We start from the raw sequence: 23,311 nt of genomic DNA, 5'->3' as shown, positions 1-23,311 counted from the left end.
ATAATAAATAATAAATAAAAGAACTCCATTTTTTGAAGGATCACTTAGCTTGGATGTAATAATCCACTACTAGAGTGAATTTATCACACACTAACTTGATATAACAGTGTTATAGAAATATATTAGAACATGTTTGATCAGACGGCTATTTTTAACCAAAGAATGGTCTCCTAGCACATAAACATGTAAAAAAGGTTATAGACAATAACTAGTCTCTTATAACACAAACGTTGCTAAACGCTTACCTAGCTTTAACAAAGCTTAGTAAGCATGAGTGCATAAAGGCTAGTTTTGTTCCTATAGCTATTATTCAATATTAACTTATCCAATTATATATAAAAAAAAATCTTGCTATTTTAATTTGATTGCCAAGTAATGATATCATTACTCAATATTTTATAAGAATCCAAAAATACCCTCTTACTACCAGGGACCCATAGGCCCAGGGGTAGAGGTTTGGACCGATAAAGAGTCAAATGTGAGAGGTTCTTGGTCTTTTGTCTCAATATAAGAGGTCACCACCACCATTCTAGAAGTATGACCAGGTTAAAATTTACTTTCTTATCGATTAAACCATTTAAAGTAGGATTAACGTAGTTATCTTGAACTTGATTATAACCAAAGATGAATAGATGCATGTTAGTGCCTCATTATGATGCACATGTTAACCACTGAAAATAGTTAGCAATCTTTACCATTGAAGAGTTGATCAATCGATAATGACCAACACCTCTTAATGAAGAGGTCATAGGTTCAATAGTACCTATAATATATATAATACTTCTCACCCCTAATATAAAGCTACTAATTTTAAAAAATAATAAGATAATTAACACTCTCCAAAGCTAGACCAATTAAAGCATGATTATCTCATTTACCTTGAATTTTATTTTGTACCATTAATAAGTAATTGTTTGTTTCAATAGAGTGGAGAAATGAGCATAAAGTATCTTGTCACTGGGTTTTTATTTTATGGGCAATGAAGCTGATCGTTTGACCTTGCGGCCATGGCCACAACAAAGGAGTCCAGATCAACTACCCATTGGGATAGCACAAAAGTGCTACCCCCGACGGCTTTACCACCATAAATACAGGGAACCCAGGGGTTGGGTGATGGGAGGTTTTTTTATTTTTTTATTTTTTTATTTTTTACTGGTGCGTCCGACCGAATTTGTGGTGGTAAACCCGTCGGGGAGCACAGATGATCCGGATTCATAGCAAAGGGTGTGGGGTGAGACTTTGTTTCAGTCCTGTGCATTTAATGTACAAGACTTGCGAAACAATTTGAGCTGCCGGATCGAAATCTCGACAGAAATTATGGATCCAACGGTCTGAAATTCTGTTCGACAGGTAACGCGCATGGCCGAAGCTATTTCGGTGTCGGGTGGTCTTCGTCTTTGGATTTGCGCGTTCTTTTCTCATTGTAAGCAAGCGATGCCATTGTTGTTATTTCGATAATGCAGAGGGGCAATGACGCGAGCTGCCCCGTGAAAACACACTCCGTTCAGCTCTCTTTGCGCCAAAAAAGTCTTCTCAGTCCAAGGTGAGTTCCTTCTAAAGCCTTTTTCAGTTTGTGTTCAATAGAAACTGAACCCTTCTTCTTGTTGCTCTTAATCTCATCGTCTTTCTTGTTCAGTATTTCTTTTTCATTGGTTTACTTAACTGTTTGAAGGAGGATTCAACTCTAAATTCACAAGAATTTTTATATTTCGTTGTTACTGTTGATCTTGGGATTTCTTGAATCATTTTGCTGTCTAATCGTTCATTCTCGTTTTTCATTCCCAACTTATTATTCGGAATATCTTTTTGGAAGACTCTTGTCTTTTTCGATCCCTGATTCGGATCCCTAGATCGCTGGATATGGAGATAGGAAAGTAGTTTCTGTTTTCCTGTTAGAAATTTGTTCTCAGATTCAGGTGTGAATTCTAGCGTTTTCGAAGCTATCAGTTCATAATAATTGTAGTTTATTTCCAGGTATTGTAGGCTACTTGGATTCTTTATTCTTAGTTGCAGGCGATTATTTGTGTACATGTATCAGTGTGATTTTCTTAACTCCAGGTACATTTTGCCTGCATTTTTACCTAATTCCTCCGGTGATTATTTTCTAGGTTGCATGAAATTCTCCAGATATTTCCGGTGGAGAAAGACTGCAGCCTTGCTAGAAGATAAACGGCATCTTTAGGGCTTTGTTCTTCTGGTTATGTTAATTTCTTCGCGAAGGTCTAGCTGGGAAGAGATTTAAAAGAACAGTTCATATAATTGACAATGGAACCGTTATGGAAGCTCATCTTTTTACTGGAGCCTGCTCCCGTCACTCTAATACTAACAGCAGTAGCTGTGACGTTTGGATCGGCATTTCGAGCTCTGAATTATGGGAAAGAAATGGAGCGAAACCGGGATTTGTCGGAGGCATCCATCACTTTAGATGGTACCCAAGCACTCATGATCCCCGTAATGAGCTCATGTAGCCTACTGCTTATGTTCTATCTGTTCTCCTCCGTATCGCAGCTACTCACAGCCTTCACAGCCGTGGCATCTGCCTCTTCCCTCTTCTTCTGTTTATCTCCTTATCTTACATATTTCAAGGTACAATTCGGACTGGTGGACCCTTTTGTGTCACGTTGCTGTTCGAAACCATTCACTCGATGTCAGGGAATACTTGTACTACTGTGTACAGGGATTGTTGTGGCCTGGCTTGTTTCTGGGAACTGGATGTTGAACAACCTGTTGGGAATTTCAATTTGTATTGCGTTTGTTAGCCATGTTCGCCTTCCAAACATCAAAGTCTGTGCACTGCTTCTTGCGTGCTTGTTTGTGTACGATATATTCTGGGTGTTCTTTTCAGAGAGATTATTTGGTGACAATGTCATGGTCTCTGTTGCCACACAGCAAGCATCTAATCCTGTTCACACAGTTGCTAATACTTTGAGCCTTCCGGGGTTGCAACTGATAACAAAGAAACTGGAATTGCCGGTAAAGATTGTTTTTCCTAGAAATTTGTTGGGTGGAATGATTCCTGGAGCTAACGCAACAGACTTCATGATGCTTGGGCTTGGTGATATGGTATGGAATTTATTTTTCTTTAAATTATTTACCTTGATTCTTGGAGACTCCGCACATGAAGCCTTAATTTGTCACTGTAGCAATTTGGTTGTTTTGTAACATGGATAACTTTATTTGAACAAATGTTTTGCCTCGATTTTTCCTCTTAGGATGACTACATAAGGTAAATCTTATATACTTACCCACTGTTGCAGTTGACAATCCAACTTCATGATTTCATATGCCAAAATAATGCCTTCCTAAGACATTTTGCTGTTTCCATACATGCCCATGGATGATTGTAATTGTCTATGTTAGGAATTGACAACCTTATGGATTCGATCATCCATTTTGTTTTGCCTCGACACTCAACCTTCAGTTTCTTTGTCAACCGGTCACTTGGCACACGTTGGTATTGTTCAAAGGCCGCATCCCTTGTCATGCCTTCACTGTTTGGAGGGCCTTCAACCTTTGTTTGCATGCCTAATCGTTCTTCATGTACAAATAACTGTATCCTTTGTTGGAATGGCCCTAAAGATGTGGACCATCTCTTCTTCTCTTGCCTCTTCCCTCGTTCTATCTAGGAGAAAGCCATTTCCTCCATTTGGGTCCTCTCATTATGTTCCTTTGGGTTTTCTAGGGATTGCGATTTGTGTTTGAGATCCTTTTTCTGGCACAACTATTTGTGACATGGTTGGCAAGCTGGTTTTTGGTGCTTTGATCTCTCACTTATGGTGGGAATGAAACCTTAGGAGATGGAACTCCAATTCCTGATCTTTGGTTTTCATTTCGAAAGCCATCTGCTTTGACATCTTTGCTAGACTACAATTGCTTCCCCAACCCCTTATTTTGGACACCCAAAGGAACAAGCTTATTGTTGTTACAAGGGGTCTTGGGTCTCCTCTAGTGGCGCCTAGTCGTTTATAACCCTTCCTCCTCCCCTTGCTTGATACTCCAGGGAATAGGCTTTCTATTGTCACCTGGGTTCTTGGCTCTCCTTTTGACCCTAGGTGCTTGTAAGCCCACCCCCTCCTTGTACATTCTTTTCTTTCCCCTATTGGGCTTTGGCAATGGTATTTTCTATTTGGTAACTGTAATGACATTCTTCATTCATTCCCCCCCACCCCAAAAAATAAAATTATTATATATATATATATATATATATATATATCCCTTCAATTTCTTCCTGTTCTCCTTGACATGTTATTTCCTATTTGATGAGGATTGCCCCATTGCCATCAATTAGTCAATGATAGATGATGTTGTTTTTTCTTTCCCTTCTATTTTCTGGTGTGGGTTTTTTGGAGGGTGAGGGGTGGGGAAGGATGTTAACTATACAAATAACCTTTTTTCATGATCCGTGCATTGCGTACTTAGCCCCTTCTCCTTTATCTGAGATGCAGAATACAAACAAAAGAATTCCTTTAGATGGTTATATTCTGTTTTTAGGCGCTAATTTCTCTCTGTGAAAATGAGTCACTAGAAGACAATGATTGATTAGGATCATTTATGTTGGCCTACTTATGCTTTTATTACTTCTGCTGTACTGCCACCAACAGGCTTCTTTGCTGCACAAGATATAGTGATAATATACTTATAGACAAACAGAATTTGCTCGTTGACAATGGGAAAAGTTAGTAACACTCCTTGATACATTATTGTCAAGTGTATCTATTTGGGTTGCCATCTACTACTGCACATTGTATGCCTAGGATCTACAGGATTATGGTTCTTCTTTGTCGTGGATTCTAGTAATGTAGTTCAGTTTCTCTCAATTCTTTTTATGGAGCTTCTGTACTTCCTTGGAATGCTTGTTGCGACATGGAAGCTTCTATGGAGAATATCCATTGTCTGAATATCTTCTGGTTATCAACTTCACTTTAGGACCTACCAAGAAAACACCATATATAAATGGAATTTGCGCACATTGGTTTTGCTGCAGGATCCTTTTGAACTTTTTTTTCCATTAAGAATTCTTCTGGCTGTCAAATTCAATTAAGTACCTGCCAAGAATATGCTGAATTGCTAGTAAAACGGGAAACTATCTTTAACTTTTTATTATGATTTATTATTATTTTTATATATAATATTCAATTTCTCTGTTTGGTTTGATTTTCCAATTTACATTGAAAAATTAATGATGGAATGCGAAAATTGAATCCTCTTTCACCATTTGGAGGTTGATAGCCCGGATCATTCAATTACTTATCCTGATTCTTTCCTATTGTAGCTCTTGCAGTCCCAACTGTTTCAAGGTTGTGGTGCACTGGCCTTTGGGTTCTTTCCATTGCTGCTGTTTTATTTTTGGTTTTACTCTTGAGCTTCTAGGTATATATGTATAATGTATTTATTCCTTCTTATCCACAACTGAAAATTGTGAATTGCTGATAATAGGTGATGAAATCAAGGCATCCTTGAAAAGGTTTTCATTTCAGCCCAACATGCAGAATAAAAGTACATAAATAAAGGCCTGCATTGGAATCACTACCAGTCAACAAATGGGATCAGCCTCGAGGTTGAATCAAGTATGGGGCTGATACAGGGAAGCATTTACCCCAAACCTTGTAGCAATCCAATGGTTGGATTTAAGATATGAGTGGGTGAACCAAAGCAGAAATTCAAGTTTCAGATTTAGAGTAACTTCAGCTCCACAGAACAACACAGTACCAAGCTACTGTTTATTTCACATTCAATAGATAGAACATGATATCAGAACATCTCTTTATCTACCGGCTGAACCTCTAGTCATGCATAAAAAGTAGCAACAAAGACTCATTGTAGATTTGTAGTGCTGTCTTACCTTCAATGTAGCTTACCATTAGTTACTGATATCTCCTGTAAATATTGATATAAATTTACTAGTATAGCCTGCATAAACTCAGCTTTAAGTTTAAGAATGAACAACCGAATTTTTTTTAAGTTATCCAAGCTTGCTAAAATAGGCAATAATGGGATTACGATTTTATTAAACGATGCACAAATGGGGTAATGAAATTGATCTGCAAGAAGCTCAGCAAACTTTTGAAAGAGCTACTAACTTGAGTAGAGCTGAAGGAAAGAGTTGAGTCGAATTTAGCTCGCAGATGGACTAGGACATGAGTAGAGGCTATCAGTGCTGCTCACACTCAACTTCACAGAACAGATTGAAGAGAATTAAGTAGAAAAAGATATGACTTAGGCATCTAACTCCTACCTTTCAAGCCTCTCACCACGCCAGTAGATTCCGTCTAGGGTTCTCCGCATCCCACTCTTAGTTTCAAAATAGAAACAATTGAGAAAAATAGAAAGTCACAAGGTGCTTTAATATCCGACCATCTATAAAAGTTTGATGTTGAACATCAAAATCAAATTAACCAATCACTTTGTAATAACTTTGGGACCAAACCTGGCTCACAAAGAATTGGGTCTATGCTGGACGGCCAGGCTGGAGCAACTTGCCTTGATGGCTAAGAGTTGGTGGATTTTGCCTTTCCATTGGAAGGATGGCAGAGTTGGTAGATTTTGGTAGACCATAGATGCCACACTAGAAGATGTAGGAGGATAGGAGAGAGAAAGAGCAGATTTGATCAGCTGAGTCAATTACTGTGAGTTAGGGGTTTCTTGGTGGGAATCTGTCTTTGGGAGAGCTATGATGAAAACCTTTGTGATGTTATCTGTGATGTTCATTGGTTGAAGTGATCCAAGGAATCATAAAGGTCCTTAATTAGGGGATTTCGTATGGTTAATATTTAGTTTTGGTTGGTCTTCTCTCTCAATTATGCTGATTCTTAATTACACTTAATCTAACCACTTGCATCATATATCTGTATTTGTCATGCCATTGGTTAGATTCCACTTTGACGTCTGAGGTGGCCGATTGATTGAACAATCTCAAATATGAGGTTGCTTATTCCCAGCAACCTTCCACCTAAACCTCTGCCTGCCTCCATCTCCTCCTCATTTCCCCCTCAAGCGGGGAGTAAGTTTGTGGATAATAATTATCCATAACAACAAAAACAGAACCAACATTATCTTGTCCCGACTAAGTATTGTCCATGACGTGGATCCCTCTTCTCCCATCAGCTATATTTGAATTCATAGAAGATACAAGTTTTAAAGCATGTCTCCGCCTAGGGTTATTTTAGGCCTGCCTCTGTTTCTTTTTGGTTCCGTCTATCTGAATGAAGTCATTGCTCCATAATGGGGGCATCGAAAGGCCCCAGTTGAGCATGGCCATGCCACCTCAAACTACTCTCTCTTAGCTTAGCATGGACTGAAGCTACTCCCAACTCAGTCCTAATTTGGTAATTCCTTACTTCATCCCTCGGGTTTGTTTTTGGATGATTCCCTCGGGTTTATTGATACTTCTACTCATGCATGTTGGCTCTGAGTTGTTGAATTTTGTGTATTTTCTCATAGCTAACTTTTACAAGTGACGACTAACAGAATACGGAATGGTATTTGGCTTCTAATATAAATAAATTGTAAATGTATTTTTAGACTTCCCATCTCCTGTCCATGATTTTATTAATATGTAGTATACATTATACAATGAGCATAAATCTTCTGTTAGTGATTATCTCATATTTGACCTCCAACATTGACATTTCTGCCCTTAATCATGAAAAATTTGTTACTTAGTGGATACCCAAGTTAATTTGATATGTTGTTTTACAGGCTATCCCTGCCATGCTTCTTGCGTTGGTGCTCTGTTTTGATCATCAGAAGAGCAGGGATCCAGGAGGCACGATAGATATATCTTTTCCAAGAGGACACAAATACATATGGTATGCACTTCCCGGGTATGCCATTGGACTTGTAGCTGCTTTGGCAGCTGGTATCTTGACTCATTCACCCCAACCAGCCCTTCTGTATCTGGTAAGTTTCCATTGATATTGCATCTCTGCTACTCTGTTAACCTTATTTAATATGTTTTATACTTCATTGGTAATCTTAATAGGGATTTGTATTACTTGTCTGGTTTTCACCTTACTATACTCGGTATGCAACCCCTTAGAAGTGAAGCTTAGAATTTGTTGTCTTTGTTTTCTCAATCCTTTTGTTGAGCTACTTTTACCACTTGTAAAACCTGGGTTTTTGATATATACTTTTAGTGGTAGGTTTCTTCTACCATCCATGTGCAGCAGGAAAGGGAGGGGGTATTATGGGAACCTTTAAACAAGGGGACATAATTGAGGACATTTTAGAGGGATTTGGCTACAGTTATCAGGGTAGGGAGGGGGCGTGCATGTGCAATTTTGGGTCAACTCATGTTGAGGGACCTTTTCTGCATGTACTTTTAAAATATAACATGCTCTATTTAGCATTTCCTGTATTTATGAATGTGATGGCTTGATTTTCCTTCTCGTCATATTTTCACTCAACCTTTAAATTTTGTACATGTGTTTTTCATTTTCAGAACGATAGCGATTCCTGTAAATAAATATGTTCTACGTCCCCTGTTAGTATTGGACCTGTCCCGTACTCCATTTATCGGTCTTAACTAGATCAATTGCTTTGTCGGAACTCTTCCCTTGCTTGCTTCATCTCGCCTATAGTTCCATAGTATGGCATTCTTTCTTTAGTAAGAAGCTGTAGTAACAAAAGGCTTGTTCAAACAAAAAAAGAGGTAGGTACTACGGTCAATGAGCTATTGATTTGAAAGCGTTGCAAGTACATTAGGCATGTGATAATTTAAGCCGGAGGCAAATGCTTTTCATTTAATGCTAAAAACTAAAGGATTTGAAAAGATAGCATTGATAGTAATTTATGTGTTAGAACAAAATGCCGAGTGTCATCTACCTATCGATGGCATCTTTTAGGTTGGGATTCTATATCTAGATTAGCATTAGTAGTAATTTATGGGTTAGGACAAAATGAAAAAACCTTGTCTAAAGGATTGATATCATATTATATTGTGATTTTAATAGTATTCTTTTTTAATTTATTTTTATTTTGGGGAGGGAGGGATGGGAGGAAGCAAAGACCAAGGTCTCTGCCTTTACAAGAAGAGGCAAGGGCCAGCATAGTAAAAAGGAAGGTAGGAACTACAACAGGATAAGTTAGGGAAGATGGCCTAATCACAACCCGATAAACTGACTCATTATCAAGAAAGTTACTTTTTCATGATGAGTTGTGTTGGCAAAGGAAATGGTTACAGGTAACCATCCTTAAAAGGCAAAAAATCAGTGTTGTTAGGGATGGAATAGTCTTGGAGGAGCCATCTCTTGGGATGAGGAAGGATGCTTATATCTTGCCAATTTTTTCTTTTCTTTCTTTATTTTTCTTCTTCTTCTTCTTCTTTTCTTTTTTTTTTTTTTTGGGGGGTGGGGGGGGGGGGGGGGGTGTGAATGTTTGGGGGGTTTAAGAGACAACTGGGCTGGAGGGAACCGGAGGGAGGGGATGGACACTGATTTGCAAGGGTGGGGCTGTCCTAGGGGCAACTTGAGGGGGAAGAATTGGGTGAGCCAAAAGGGATGGGTGGAGTTATCAAGGTGAGAAGACTGACCTGAAGCTGAGTTAGGCACATTGGACTTGAGCAAACAGATGAGTGCCAGCAAGAAGGGAATGCCCTAGAAGGCCTGATTGCTGGGCTTGAATGACAGGGATCAGAGGAAGAGGTAAGGGAAGGGTTAAAAGAGTCCACAGGCTCGTTTAGGGGTGGGGGTGGAGATTTGGATAGAATAAGGCTCAAGGGTAAAGTGATGGGAGCCATTGCAACAGAAGAAGATACTTGTAAAAAGGGGGAAGTTTGGGGAGACTTGTAAGGAGCCAGAAGTCAAGCTATGACAGCCTGTTGACAGGCAGAGAGGAGAGGATTTGATGACAGGCATGTCTGCAATCATACCGGAAGGGGGAACAAAGATGGTGAGAGCATAGGGGATGGTGTCAGACAACGGCAGAAATGAGAAGGCAGTTGGAACAACGGGTCCCTGAACTGAAGGCGATTACCTGTTTTTTTCTCTCTTTTTTTTTTTTTTCGAGGGGGGGGGGGGGGAGGTTGAGAAGTAAGGGCTGTGGCTGGATGAAGGAGCAGAAGGATAGATGGCGAAGTGACAGTGACTTTGGGGCACCGGAACCGTTTTCATTGAGGTTTTAAAAGACTTCCGTAGTATCTTGTTAGGTTGAAATTCTACATCAGGTTAGAGATATTTTTCTTTCTATAGATGGTGTGAGATGCGATTGCTATTTGTTTCACACGCATTATGGACCAGGAAGGTACATGCTCTTTTTTTATTACAAAGGGAGGTGTGCTTGGGCATTCGAGAATATTTGATGTGGAAGGGACTCTTAACTGTTTCTTGATTCTACTATCGTGGGAGACACCAGGCATTTTTTATTTTTTATTTTTTCTATTTGGGGGGGGGGTGAATCTCCAACCAAGCCAGTATTGATAAGGGAGATATCTAAGCCCAGTTAACAACAATGTGCATGTTTTGTGGGTATCAACAATTTATTTAGGGGAGAAAAGTGAAGTTTGGTGCCAACATCATAGGAGGTGGCCTTCCAAAATCAAATCAATGGAGTGAGGTTTGGATGTCCATCTATGGGGATTCCACTCCATTTAATTGAGAGAGAGAGACCAGCCCCAAACACAAGTTTACCAGTGGTGTCACAAATAGAATTCAAAAAGACGCTTTGCTCAACCAAAGTCACTCCCTATCAAATGGAAGGAATCTTCTACTCTAATGCCAAATGGAGGCTAAGGCATTTTCCCAGATGGAGAGAGGGAGGTAAACAAATAACTTAACTCCTTCCAATTCTGTTGGACCAACTGAGGTTGGATTGGTTTTGTGTGGGTTGAGGTTTGTACACTGTCATGCTGGTCCAACTGTGTCAGCTATATGGGCTAGTTCAGGTATAGTTTATGCAGAGAAGATTGACAGAGGCCAGAGATTATGAAAAGTCTGTAATGCTGGAAGAAAAATGATCTTGATAAAGTATTATTTTATTTGGAGTAGTTTTCTTGTTTTAAGAGCATTGGTATCATGATACGTGCATGGAAGTTTGCCTGTTTGGTATATTCCATCATTATGCAAAAAACAACACTCGTACTGAACATTTTTCTGTTCTGTTCTTCTGAAATTCATATCCTGGCAGGTCTTGTATTCATTGCGGTTACTCTGTAGATGTATCTGCTTACTGGGTATCAAGTTCTGCATCTTTATATCAGTTTTTGATTACTTTTTATAACTAAAGCCTTAAGGTTATTAGAAGTGATACATCAATTTATTATGATTGCCCCTCATCCAAAGCTTTTAATTGGACATTTTTGTACGAGTTGTAAACTTGTGATCCCAGAATTGGAGGTATTCCTTTCAACTAATGAATTATTGCAAAGAATATCTTCTGCAATACTTAAGGTAGTTTGAGATGATGTATATGTTGGCTAGAATCAGTTAACAGATTTGACATTTGGGATGTCATCTACCAAGTCACAGCCAATGTACTAACCTTGATGGATCCTTTGTGGTAATTGTTACATACTTGTACGATATAGCTGAGATTGTACAAATTTAGTCAGTCATTTGAGAGCCAATCATGTGGGACAGATACATTTTTCTTGGGGGTTAAGCTTTATACGGCAGGTTAGGTTTCGCCTATTTGTTAACTTTTTCCTGGGAAAATGGTGGAGATATTAATAGATCAATTTTGTTTACTCATTCAGATGCTATCAACTTCTTTTGGCAATCTAAATTCTAGAGTGTTTCTTTTTGAGTTTGATGAAGCACTATTCTTAGACCTTATGAAAAGACTTTTCTTCTATCGTATGTGAGTGCAGGTTCCATCAACTTTGGGACCTGTTGTTGTCCTCTCATGGCTGAAAAAGGAACTCACAGAGCTATGGGAAGGGACAAGACAAAACCTCAACGAGAAATCTCGTTTGCCAGAAGTTTGAGCCATTTTATCTTCAGCATCCATCACCGGCATAGATGTATTGGCAGAGCCAACCTATACTGTAAATTCCCCTTTGGATAGCTCTGTCTTTTATCTGAGGAAGCTTGCTATAGAAATTACAATTTGATGTTTATAAAAAGTTTTCAATTTGCATCCTGATATTTAACTTCTCCATATATTCTTGGCTTAAATAGTCTTATCTGAGAAAATATCGACTATCCTCAACTGTTTCAGAGGACTTTGTTGAAGCTCTAAAGAAAAAAGGTTTTTTTTTATTGTCAATCAATAGATTTTTAGTTGCAGACATCTTGACTGTGATGGAACCACTTACCACTCCAAAGCGGCTTCTTAGCCAGTACTTTGCGTGGGGACTACTGCAGTGAAAGCTCAAAAGCACAGTGGGAGATGGAATCTTTGCTTGTACTTTCCCAGTTGACAATTGTTTACTTGTTGCACTTTCGTACAGTTGCATCATCAGAATGCAGAGGCTTCAGATGAGGATTGCATGCAAAGTCCTTATTTTAATGCATCTCACTTGCATTACATTAGGATCTTCAATTTTCAAGGGGAAAATATTTCTACACAAATTTTGTTATACCTTTACATAATGATCAATTCAGTGCGCGTCTTAACAGTTCTCTTGTAGGGAACTCTTCTTCAAATAGGAAAATATTGTGTTAGGAACTAGTTTTCCAGATAATGCAAGCGCGTCCTCGCATAGAACTTCTTTTACCTTCTTGTGTGCTGTTTCGTCTCATGGGTGCACCTTTTAACTGTTTGATTATAGAACCCTTGGAGTCCTGGAATCTGGGATGGCTTGGTTTGTGGGCAATAGGCCGGTTGTCTGAGGAAGGTAGTTATTCGGCAATCATAGTCATTCTTCGATTCTTGAGTAGGAAATCTTGTCACAATCCTCTTTAATGGTTCAAACTTCAAACCAAGGTGGTGAGAATGTAAGATTATTATTAGGTAATTTAGGTGTCAATTAAATCTTGTTGATCAAACTGTTAACCGGCCCAAACCTGCTTTGATTCTAATCTAAGTTATTTTCCCTTTTATTACCCCAAAAAAAGAAGTTATTTTCACTTTTCAGTCCGAAGGGTGGGTTTTGGTTACAAATTAACTACTCTTGGACCTCATAAAAAAACATTTCGCCTAATGTCAACTGAAATACAATATATTCAAATATCGGTGGAAAAATTGCAAGACGATTTTTTGGCAAAATGGCAAAACACAGGCTGAAATCCACCTTGGCTTCCTGGAATCTGAGATTTGTCATTGATATCTTTGCCGGAATCACCGAATCCGCTGTTGTCTGATACTCTTCTTCTCCTTTTGTCTTTTGTCACTCCGGTGGTGGAAACATCTTCTCCTCCTCCTATCTCTTCAACGGTGAATCTGCTACTACCTAATCCACTTCTTCTCCTCTGTCTTCTATCTCTCTAGCGGTGGTGGAAACATCTTCTCCTCCTCCTTCTATCTCTCCGGCAGCGGTTGTGGGTTATCACAGAGCCGATTCCAATTCTAGCAAAACCCAGTTACCTAAAGGAAGCCCAAAATTGGCGAAAAATAACCTAAAAAATTGGCGAATTTCGCTGGTTCTTCTAGTTTCTCCTGGGTGTGAAGAGGCAAAATGTGCCGAATGTCGCACCCTGGTCTTGTAGGGTCAGATGGGATTTGGGCTTAGCGACTAGTCTTGGGATTTGGGTTTAGCGACCAACCTGACTTAGACTTCTAGTCCTACCTAATCCAATGCTTAAATAATTAATTATTAACAATTGTATATAAATTGAGTTTGACACTTAGAATAATTAGATTTCCTACTAGCCCTAATGATTTAAACGTATACTCATTATCAATCTTAACTCCACTACTTCAAGATTCCAACTGTCATTGAAGAGGACCCAAATGTTTCCAAGACTTCAACGGCTATTGAGGATAATTAGGAAATCTTAGATCTTTAGCATCCAAGGTTTTATTTTGTAAAATGGTTCGATTAAGTATAAAAGAGATTTTTTTTTTTTTTGCTGACTTTGCAATAATTTAATAGGAGCTCATAAGATTTTAGAAACAAAAATGAATTAAAAGGTCAAATCCAAGAGTCAACAATTAATGGGGTTGTGAACAATGGGAGTTCAAAATTTGTTTTCGTTCTCTGAAATTCCTTTTATAAGAATTCTTCTCTGAAATTGATGTACCAGTCATTGATTTTTCAATAAAAAAATTATTAAAATCATAGAGTATGCTTACTGTTTTGTTTTTAGCACAATGATAATATAGATGTGCATGCAAAGAAGGATAAAAAATAAGACAGAGTAATTAAGGTAGTTCGGGTTTATAAAAATCCGTAGGATTGGGTATGGTTTAGGTCCCTAGAAGTTGGGTACATGTATAAGAGATTAGCTAATTATTTAAGTTTTTAATCATTACGTCTGGGTGGTGTAGTTGGTTATCACGCTAGTCTCACACACTAGAGGTCCCCGGTTCGAACCCGGGCTCAGACAATATTAAATTTTATTTTTTCAATATCAATTTTCAATTACCCTCAAGAGTTAGGCCTCACAGCCTCTATTTGAATTAAGCTCCCTCAATTTCTCGCATTGTGGACTATACTAGGCTTCTGGTGGGGCAATTCAAACTTGGCTAGTGCTTACCCTAGTAATTTATAGGGTTAATGCTTGCATAGGTGTATTATACAAGGCCTTTTGTGGGGCTACACTAATGGGGCCAATACTTGTGTTGTGGACTATACTCCGCTTCTTTGGGTTTCCAATAAAAAATAGGCTAGTGCTATGACCAACATAGTAATTTTACAGGGTTAATGCTTGCATAGGTGTGGATTATAAAAGGCCTTCAATCGGTGGGGCTACACTAAAGGGATAGAATATATATGTAAATACAAAGTTATTTTTACATTTAGTTTTAAATTTTTAGTTTACAAAATCACATCCTTGCTCTTTCACTAAGACTTCCAAACTAACTTATCCCTTCATCTTAGCAAAAATGCCTTCCCAAATAATCAAGGACAACAACATTTCCTATGACCAACTGCATCAGAGTTAGTCTCTGGTAAGTTGGATCGGAGTGGGAACACTTACACTTCTTAGGCTCTCTTTCGCATATCAATTATCATTGTCAATTCATGGAGAAATTTTCATTATTTTAAATTGTTTGGCATCTATCATGAATTTTCATTTTTATTTAAACATAATTGAAAGTATTCACCTCAAGATTCATAATGAACTTTGGTTGTCCATTATGGATTTTCCCATTGAGGTAGATTTCATAGCTAGTCGGTTCATTTGTGTAAAAAGGGTTTGACTTCAAGTTCTATAGCCAGTGAGTTGATGGAGGAACCATAGTCAATGCACGATTCTGGACGTGTTCCTAACAACATCATACTTTTGCATCTTTTCTCACTTGTTTACAATCATTTTTAATAATTTTTTATCTTGACACCAAACTTATTTTCCAATTTCAAAATTTAAATACTTTACATGTAAAATTCACCAAACTTTTATTTACATATAATTCTTGACCAATGAATTAATTCTGTGTGGTACTAATTTATCCTTGGTAAATAGGCATAATAGATACCCATGAGAATCTGATACCAAACACGAGCCTTAGTGAAGAAGTTGAGGTTTGACAAAAAATGCCATTGACCCATGTCAACCGTGTTGCTGGCTGGCGACACCATTGACATGACAACATTTTGCCAACATGTCGGTGACTTTTTGTAGAGTGTCAATGAAAATTCGACCCCTGATTTTGGATGGTGTTTAGGGTTATTTTGGCTTGAATTTTATTGTGTAACCTAATTTGATGCTAATAAAAACAATGAGAACATTATTTTTGCATGAAACATCACTTAATTTTAAGTTTTTGATTGTTACATGTTCGGGCTATATGCGGGCAAAACTTGAAGTTTGAAAAATTCATATAAATTAATGTAAACATGCAAAGAGAACACAAATACACAATTAGTGAATGGATGTACTAAAGTTTACAATTCATTATACAATTATGTTGATGATGACTCATGTTTCACATTCTGTTACGGACAGAGAGGTGAAAAACAAATGAATTTTATTAAATATGGCGAATTTGGTGATATATTATAAAAAAAATCGGTGATATATAGGCTTTTTGGCGATATATCGCCGCTTCGTTGGGGGATCCATATTCCTTCCTCCCCAGGTGGCGGACCGGTCCCCACTGTTTTCTTTATGGGGAATTATATGTTTTGATAACCTGGATTCTTGCCCTGGCCTCTTGGGGTTGGGGAGTCGTGTTGCTAAGCAGATCATATCGTCGACCAACACTTTACCGTGATTGTACCCAAAAAAAAAAAAAGGAAAAAAAACGAAGAAAAAAGAAAGAAGTTACTTAACTAGGACACTTCATTCAATGGAAATGGAATTTCGAATTTGAAAGACCGCCCTTGAAAAAGAACAAGAGAACCTGAAAGAACATCTACCAGATCTAACGGCAACGCGGAGACAGAAATTGAAACAATGGCAGACGAGCTTCGAACGCTCGGAACTAGAAGCTCTGAAGTTACAGGAGAAGAGAACGATTTCGAAGAAGTAGAAAGTCAAGAGATTCAAGTGAAGCAGATGGCTCAAACAATCCGCCATTTCCGAACGACGCTTCCGGATCAATTCAAGAAGTCTGTTGCTTGTATCATTGTTGCTCAGAGACCTCATCTTCCAAATACAGACGCATTGGCTCTGCTTGGAGTCGCCGGAGATTGTGTCACAGGTGAGCTTCTAGGGTTTCATTTTTCCCCCTAGTAATCAAGCGTCGATTTTGGTTGTTAGCTCCTCTTTATTTTCCTTGCGTCATGTATACTTCCAGCAACTCTACTACTGTTTCAATTAGCTAATTGCTGCGCTTTCTGTTTCTTCACTTCGATAACTGAAATTTACTAGGTGAACTAATACTTCTACAATAATGACATTATAGGTTGCTGGCGTGATTTGTTAAAGTTCAATTATTTTTTTTGGCCTGAATTTCCAGTAGAATAGGCTTCCCATGTATCATTCCATCTGCAGTTTTAGTGAAATCAGAAAATTCACTTTTCCATTGTTCTTCTGGAACTCCACATTTCCTAGCTAGGCCACTATGACTGCACTTTGTTCTCTAGGGTATCTTCTTGAATAGCATTCCATTTCAATGCGTCCTCTGTTCTTAACTTTCTTTTATTCCTTCTCATTACCTACAAAAATGTCATTTTTATTCCATTCAACATAATTCTTGAATTGTTGACCATAAAAAAAACTGTGCAAATTCAGGTGAACATGGTGGATCAACTAAAGCTACATTACTACCAGAGGAGGATCCTGAAATCTGGGAGAAAATACGGTTACTAAATCTCAAGATTTCTAGTAATATATCTGCTATGCCCATCATTTTGAAGAGGATGAGTGACCTTATCTTTATGTTTGATAAATTAGATTCACTGAATGGACCCATTTTTAAAAGGAAGCAGCCAAGCCAACCGGATTCACTTAATTTTTAGGGTCCTTGCTGGGTTTTGTCACTTTAAATGTTGATTGACTGTCTCTTTATCGGAGTGAAACTGTGGGTATACACAAGAGAACCACACATGTTGCCTTCCACATTATTGTATCATAATTACTAACAAGTTTGCATTTTGTGCATACCATAATGTATTTGTCACTTGTGCTGCAACTGAATCATTTTAGTACACTAAGGTGACCAATATAAGGCTGATTGATAGAGTTGTATCTTTTTTTTGCTTTCTCATCTTGTTCCCAACACCTGAAAGCTGCAGCATTGTAGCATTCAATTCATAGGTTATAATTCTAATTTTCTTGTATATAATGAGTAAACATTTTTTCTCTTGTTGGAACTAATATGTGTTTGGATGTTTTATTTATTGAATTCTGGATTTTCTGCTTTTGTATTTCTTTTTCCCTGATGTATGTTGAATTAGGAAGTTATGATGTTTCTAGATCAAAGAGAACCAGAACGTGTAGTTGGTCTGGTGAAACCACCTTCATCTGTGACAACACAAGATTTTTTTATTTTACGTAATTTATTAATTTATTTAATCCAGAAATAAATTACATAATGTTATCTCTAACATGTAAATATATATATGTGATATCATGCACTACATTTTTCAATCCGATGGTTTTTGGTGATGAACTTGTAAGTTATTAACAGAAGGTTGGAAAACCTGGTGTTTCTTTATCAGCATGTAGCAGTTAACCGGCTGCCCCCCCCCCCCCCCTCCTCTTCTTCCCAATAAACGTTTTGATTTTTTCCTATTGCCGCCTGCCTTCCTCCTTTCCTCTGCTTTGTGCTCGTTTTTCCCTGGGCTCTTGGCCTGGGCGGCTGCTGTTTTCTTGTGTTTTGTTCGTTGTTGTCTGTGTTGCCTGCCTCGTTGTGTTTCGAGCATATGTCCAAATAAGATAGTTGCTCATACCGAACTATATGTGTTTCTGTTTTGGTTGGATTTTGTAGATATAATATATATTTGTATTTTATTTTGCATTAACATGTTTTCTTTGATGATTTGACCTTTTACATTTAAGGCATACCATATTGGAAATCCAATTCCTCTAAAAAAAAAAATATTAGTTTGATGCAAGAAAAATATACTCACAAGGGTTGTGTGAGTTTGATTTGTTAAATATTATTTAATGATATCTTCTTTTTTGTGTTCTAGTTCTTGGTAGAGAAACTTGATTTAGTATTTATAATAATTGTAGTAGTATAAATATTTAAAACAAACTTAAAGGGTGGGTCAATTGGTAAAAAGTCAACAATTGTAGGAAATTAAAGTTCAAATCCCTTCAAGAATCCAAGATAGCCAACAGAATATATAAATATTTCTTTAACTTTTAAGTATCCACAATTGTACCTTAAAATGATATTTAGGATTTTATAACAAAGATAAAAGAGTTAGTGAAGGTAAGGCTTTTGGTGTTTTTTTTTTTTTCAATGCAGGAAGGTATTTGGTAAAATCCTTGCCTATGTAATATTTCCGTCCTTTATGTATATAAAAAAAATGTTCTTCCTATCATAATTGCTTTCCCATTCACAATGGTTTTTTTTAGGGATAAGAAAAGAAATAAGATTCTTTTAATTTGAAGATGATAATGAAACAAATAAATGTAAAGTTTGTTAATATTTTTTAAGTTGTTTTACTCCTTTATTCGTTTTTGGTTATTTCAATTTTGTTGTGATCTTATCAATTCAATTATAAAAGGCAACAAAATTTGATGATTAAAGATTTGATTTGATGTGTTGCATCAATTGATTTTTAAGAATTTTATCTACTCATGCCACCTTAAATTTACGACTCTCAACATGATTTATAAATAGAAAATAGCAGAATAGAACCAATTCTTTTTTTTTTTCCGGATAGCAATTCTGTTAGTTACTAATTATGAACGCATAAGTACCTTTGAGGGGTTATTTTTGTAAAAGAAAACCTAAAAGTGGGAGAATCTTTTTAAATTTAAATTTTTTTAACGTTCTCCACTTTAAACACTAAACATGTGTAAGAACAAAAATACGAAATGATCAAATTTAGAAACTAAGTATAACAACGGTAACAAATAAGCTAGAGGTATTTAAATTTGATTTGTATAAGTACTCTTCAATCTCATTAAAGATAGAAAGTACAGAAACAACTACGTAGCTATTGGATTACTGCTAAATATCTGCTTTGCTTAAAGAATGGGAAAAACAATTCGATGGTTCAAGAACCTAATGGAGAAGAAGAAGGAACAGAGCAGTTATGGCAAAGATAAGAGAAGATGGAGTTTACCAACTGTTGTTCCTGAGATTGAAGCTGAAGTTGTATTGGTGAAATCCCATTACAACAAAACCGATGGAGAGCTCAACAAGCAAGCAATTGCAGTGGTTGCAGCCACGGCTGCCGCGGTTGATGCTGCTCTAGTTGCTGCATATGCTTCGGCTGAGATGGCTAGACTTATTATTGATGGGAGAAAAATTAATTTTGGTGGTGATCGACAGAGATGGGCTGCAGTGAAGATTCAATCTATCTTCAGGGGGTACTTGGTAAGTGTTTGAATCTCGAATGGGTTTTCTGTTTTTTTTTCCAAGACTTGTTATTAATCGGGCAATGATGTTTATTGCAGGCGAGAAAAGCTCTCCGAGCTTTGAAAGGAGTAGTGAAGGTTCAAGCCCACATTAGGGGTTTCCTAGTTAGAAAGCGAGCAGCTTCAACTCTGCGTAGGATGCAAGCTCTGATGAGAACCAAACAAGCCATTTTGTCGCAGAGAGCTCAACAGCGTACCTTCATTGTAAGAAAGACTTGGAACATCTCAAATTTGAAACCCATTTTCTGTTGTGTAAACTAATAAGGGAACATTCAATTTTTCAGGAAAATTTTGAGAGAACAGGCAGAGAGCATAGGAGTTCAATTCAACCTAGGAGGCAATCATCGAGTTTCAACTTGGTTAAGAGCCCAGAAATTGTGGATATGAATATCAGTAGGGCAATATCAAGATCTCGTAGAATCAATGCATCTCCTCTGCAATGCCCTAATTACATGACCAACACCCAATCGTTCATGGCCAAAGTGAAGTCAAGTCCAGGTCGAATGGGGAAGGATGAATCAAGGGCCAACTTTAGCAGGGCTGAGATGGAGAGGTCCTGTTCTCGGGTTGAAAAAGCTTTCTATCTCAAGAATGCAGGATTGGCTAGGGTGGAGAAACTGAGAGGTGTTTGCTGACTGATAGAGAAAGAGGAGATACCTGCGAAAATGACTTTAATGGAGTTTTTCTTTTGTGATTCTGTTTTCCCCTTGTTTTGTACTTCTTTTTGGTAGGAATTCATAGCAGATCTGTTGTAGGCACATGCCCAATTCCAATGTCAATGTGGTTTTGTTTAATTTTCCTTCTAGGGTTGTTGTAGTCATTTAATTCTGTATGAAATTGATCTTTTTTTTATCAAAGAAAATGAAATATATTAATTACTGGTTAAGCATCATACATATGTCATCAGTTTGTATGGGGCTTAAACTACCTAGTCTGTTGGTTGGTACATAATCGCTAATAAACTTGCTAGCCATACTATTAAAGGAGTTAAGGAGTGTTGGGGACTTATAATTACAAAATGTGGCATGTAGCAAAGTAGATTAAATGTCTACCAAATGAGATATTAGGTGATTAGGCCAATGCAACTTGGGTGGAGTGTCGAAGAGGGGGTTGCCTTAATGTCATTGATCCATACTTTTTTGATGCGATCAGTGTCCGTGTTCTTGATTCCTTCCTTTATTGCCCTTCATTAACGCTTCTATCGAGTTGTTTTTTTTCCAGCTGCCCTGCTTTAGCAAAAGTGAAATAGCCATGCCCCATAAATCCCACACTCCATTCTGCCACCTTTAGTTCTTCATTATATACCCATGCATATAATAATATAGAAAAATGAGTATCTAGCATTCTATACTCATGTTGTGAATTGTGAGAGATATTGTTGGGGTGTTTGTCCAAAGTAGGTGAGAGGTTCATATCCAGAAGCCATCTGTTGATATTTGTTATTATCATATGGGGATTGGGCTTAAGTTTTTTCATAGATTCATTATTTCTCTCTTCCCATATGAAATAACATGTAGTCACAAAGGCTAAAAAGAACCATTGAGTTTTATGCTTGTCTAGTTGGAAATCAACTAAGAACTTATTGCACAAGTGCAACATGGATCTTGGAGCTAGGTGTTCTGTTCGCAGTCCAAGAGGTCTCGCCGCCCGATTCTCTTGAGCCCATTCACAAGAGATGAAGACATGCCAGATAGTCTCTGTCTTATCTCCGCACAGTTCACAAAGATCGTGCATTTTCGTCCATCGAGATAGTGTAGCTCTAATTGGTAGCCCTGCATTCAGGAGACGCCAAAAGAAGGATTTGAGTTTGGAATGTAGCGGTAGTTTCCAGAACATTTTCCACCATTGGGTGAAAGCACTGGTCATTATATCAAATTTTTGTTTACTCAGAGCCTTACCTACCAATTTAGAAAAGAAATCACCCTTGGTGGATATGTGTGATATCCAAGTGTCATGTGAATGATTGAGATTCAAAAGGGAGATAGGGAATTGAGTGAGATTAAAGTTTGAGAGATACTCTCTGTTTACCAAAATATACTGTGACATTTCAGTGACTGTTGTGTTGTGTACCCAAATGTTTGATTGAGGGTACTTCTCACTTACGATCTTGGCCTCAGGTAACTAGGGGTCACACCAGAATGAGGTGTTGGTGCCATTCCCTATCTGACGGGAGATCATGTTCTTCAAGTCTGGAATGATACGAACAGGCTTTGCCAAGGCTAGGAACCACTTTTGTTTTTGACTTTGGGATTGAACAAGCTTGAGTTGGGGAAGTATTTGGCTTTAATAGCTGAAGCCCATAGGGATGTGGGCTCATTAAGAAGTTTCCAGTCTTGTTTGAGCAGCAGGGCTTTATTTATATCGTCAACTTTCTTGAGCCCTAGTCCCCCTAGATGTTTTGGTGTACAGCATTTGTCCCATGAGATTAAGGCCACCTTCTTTTTTTGATTATTTCCTAACCAAAATCTATGGCATAGAGAATCAATTTGTTTGCACATTGATTTTGAGAAGTGAAAGCATTGCATGTGGTAGAGAGATAAGGGTTGTAAGACAGATTTGATGAGAACTTCTCTTCCAACAAATGAGAGGATTTACCCTCAATTAATCAAGTATACAAAAGGATTTCAAAGAGAACGAACCAAAGAAAAAAGAAGACTACTTTTCAGCATTGAGACAGGAAGTGAAAAATATTCTAGCATGACATTGTTATGTTTCTTTCCATTTGTTTAATCACAGAGGGTTCACCCAAAAAAATATATATACATGCACTCCCCGACTTGGTCACAAAACTCATGCCACCCCCCTAAATGAAAAAATTCAAATTTTTTTTTTCATATTCAATTTAACTTGAGTCCATTTTTCTTTGTAGAAATTTAACTTTAGTCAAACCTCAAGGACTCCAATTGAAAATTACTCTAAAGAATATTTGAGAGCGGGTTTAAAAAATAGCATTTATTTTACCGTTTTATCATCTTAAAATTAAACACAGTCAACACGGTGAGTAATCAAGAGAGTTGCAGAATTGAATGGATGGATACCTTTGTCTCTCGTCTGACCTCGAAACGCATCCAACTACACAGCAGTGAGATTCTGCAACTCTCTTGATTACTCACCGTGTTGAGAAAGGCAAGAAAGGTATTGAGAGAAGGACGATCGGCCAAGTAGCGATGGAGAGAGCAGGGGAAAATGAAACCGTTGGTTTAGTTTCAGAACCGGGTTCAGTTTACCCATTTATAAAAAAATATTAACCAATGATCAGATTTTTGGATGAACACGTGGCGGCCATCCTG

At 37.7% G+C, this 23,311-nt stretch overlaps 3 protein-coding genes and 1 non-coding gene across 5 annotated transcripts; all 4 read left to right on the top strand.

Annotated features, from left to right (window-relative positions):
- The first annotated feature begins 1,424 nt into the window (after nucleotides 1-1,424).
- On the top strand, nucleotides 1,425-12,700 carry SPPL1 (SIGNAL PEPTIDE PEPTIDASE-LIKE 1). 2 transcript variants are annotated; one of them, XM_089142315.1, is made up of 4 exons: nucleotides 1,425-1,543; nucleotides 2,109-3,063; nucleotides 7,699-7,899; nucleotides 11,804-12,700. In XM_089142315.1, the coding sequence occupies exons 2-4, from the start codon at nucleotides 2,266-2,268 to the stop codon at nucleotides 11,918-11,920; spliced, it is 1,116 nt and encodes a 371-aa protein (XP_088998441.1). In that variant the 5' UTR covers nucleotides 1,425-1,543; nucleotides 2,109-2,265; the 3' UTR covers nucleotides 11,921-12,700. The 2 variants fall into 2 exon arrangements, with proteins under 2 accessions (XP_088998441.1, XP_088998442.1); XM_089142316.1 differs by lacking the exon at nucleotides 1,425-1,543 and adding an exon at nucleotides 1,550-1,974.
- Nucleotides 12,701-14,349: 1,649 nt separating this feature from the next.
- On the top strand, nucleotides 14,350-14,423 carry TRNAV-CAC (transfer RNA valine (anticodon CAC)). Its single transcript has one exon. It is a non-coding gene; the product is annotated as a tRNA-Val (tRNA).
- A 1,930-nt stretch (nucleotides 14,424-16,353) lies between these two features.
- Nucleotides 16,354-18,012, top strand: LOC149029995 (uncharacterized). The gene is made up of 2 exons (XM_089152084.1): nucleotides 16,354-16,683; nucleotides 17,217-18,012. The coding sequence occupies exons 1-2, from the start codon at nucleotides 16,437-16,439 to the stop codon at nucleotides 17,441-17,443; spliced, it is 474 nt and encodes a 157-aa protein (XP_089008210.1). The 5' UTR covers nucleotides 16,354-16,436; the 3' UTR covers nucleotides 17,444-18,012.
- Nucleotides 18,013-19,635: 1,623 nt separating this feature from the next.
- LOC149029994 (protein IQ-domain 26-like) lies at nucleotides 19,636-20,656 on the top strand. Its single transcript, XM_089144291.1, has 3 exons — nucleotides 19,636-19,980; nucleotides 20,061-20,225; nucleotides 20,306-20,656. Exons 1-3 carry the CDS (start codon nucleotides 19,636-19,638, stop codon nucleotides 20,654-20,656), a joined length of 861 nt encoding a protein of 286 aa, XP_089000417.1.
- Nucleotides 20,657-23,311: the final 2,655 nt, after the last annotated feature.

Source organism: Hakea prostrata, chromosome 1 (assembly GCF_041222555.1).
Source record: "Hakea prostrata isolate BN-2017 chromosome 1, UWA_Hpros_2, whole genome shotgun sequence".
Lineage (NCBI taxonomy): Eukaryota > Viridiplantae > Streptophyta > Magnoliopsida > Proteales > Proteaceae > Hakea > Hakea prostrata.
Note: the sequence above shows the minus strand (reverse complement) of the source record. Positions and strands in the feature narration are given on the sequence as shown.

Coding starts and splice junctions, on each gene's coding strand:
- LOC149029995 (XM_089152084.1), top strand. CDS start 16,437: ATGGCAGACGAGCTTCGAACGCTCGGAACTAGAAGCTCTGAAGTTACA. Junction 16,684..17,216: donor CGCCGGAGATTGTGTCACAG/GTGAGCTTCTAG, acceptor GTGCAAATTCAG/GTGAACATGGTGGATCAACT.
- SPPL1 (XM_089142315.1), top strand. CDS start 2,266: ATGGAACCGTTATGGAAGCTCATCTTTTTACTGGAGCCTGCTCCCGTC. Junction 3,064..7,698: donor TGCTTGGGCTTGGTGATATG/GTATGGAATTTA, acceptor GTTGTTTTACAG/GCTATCCCTGCCATGCTTCT. Junction 7,900..11,803: donor AACCAGCCCTTCTGTATCTG/GTAAGTTTCCAT, acceptor ATGTGAGTGCAG/GTTCCATCAACTTTGGGACC.
- LOC149029994 (XM_089144291.1), top strand. CDS start 19,636: ATGGGAAAAACAATTCGATGGTTCAAGAACCTAATGGAGAAGAAGAAG. Junction 19,981..20,060: donor CTATCTTCAGGGGGTACTTG/GTAAGTGTTTGA, acceptor TGTTTATTGCAG/GCGAGAAAAGCTCTCCGAGC. Junction 20,226..20,305: donor CTCAACAGCGTACCTTCATT/GTAAGAAAGACT, acceptor TCAATTTTTCAG/GAAAATTTTGAGAGAACAGG.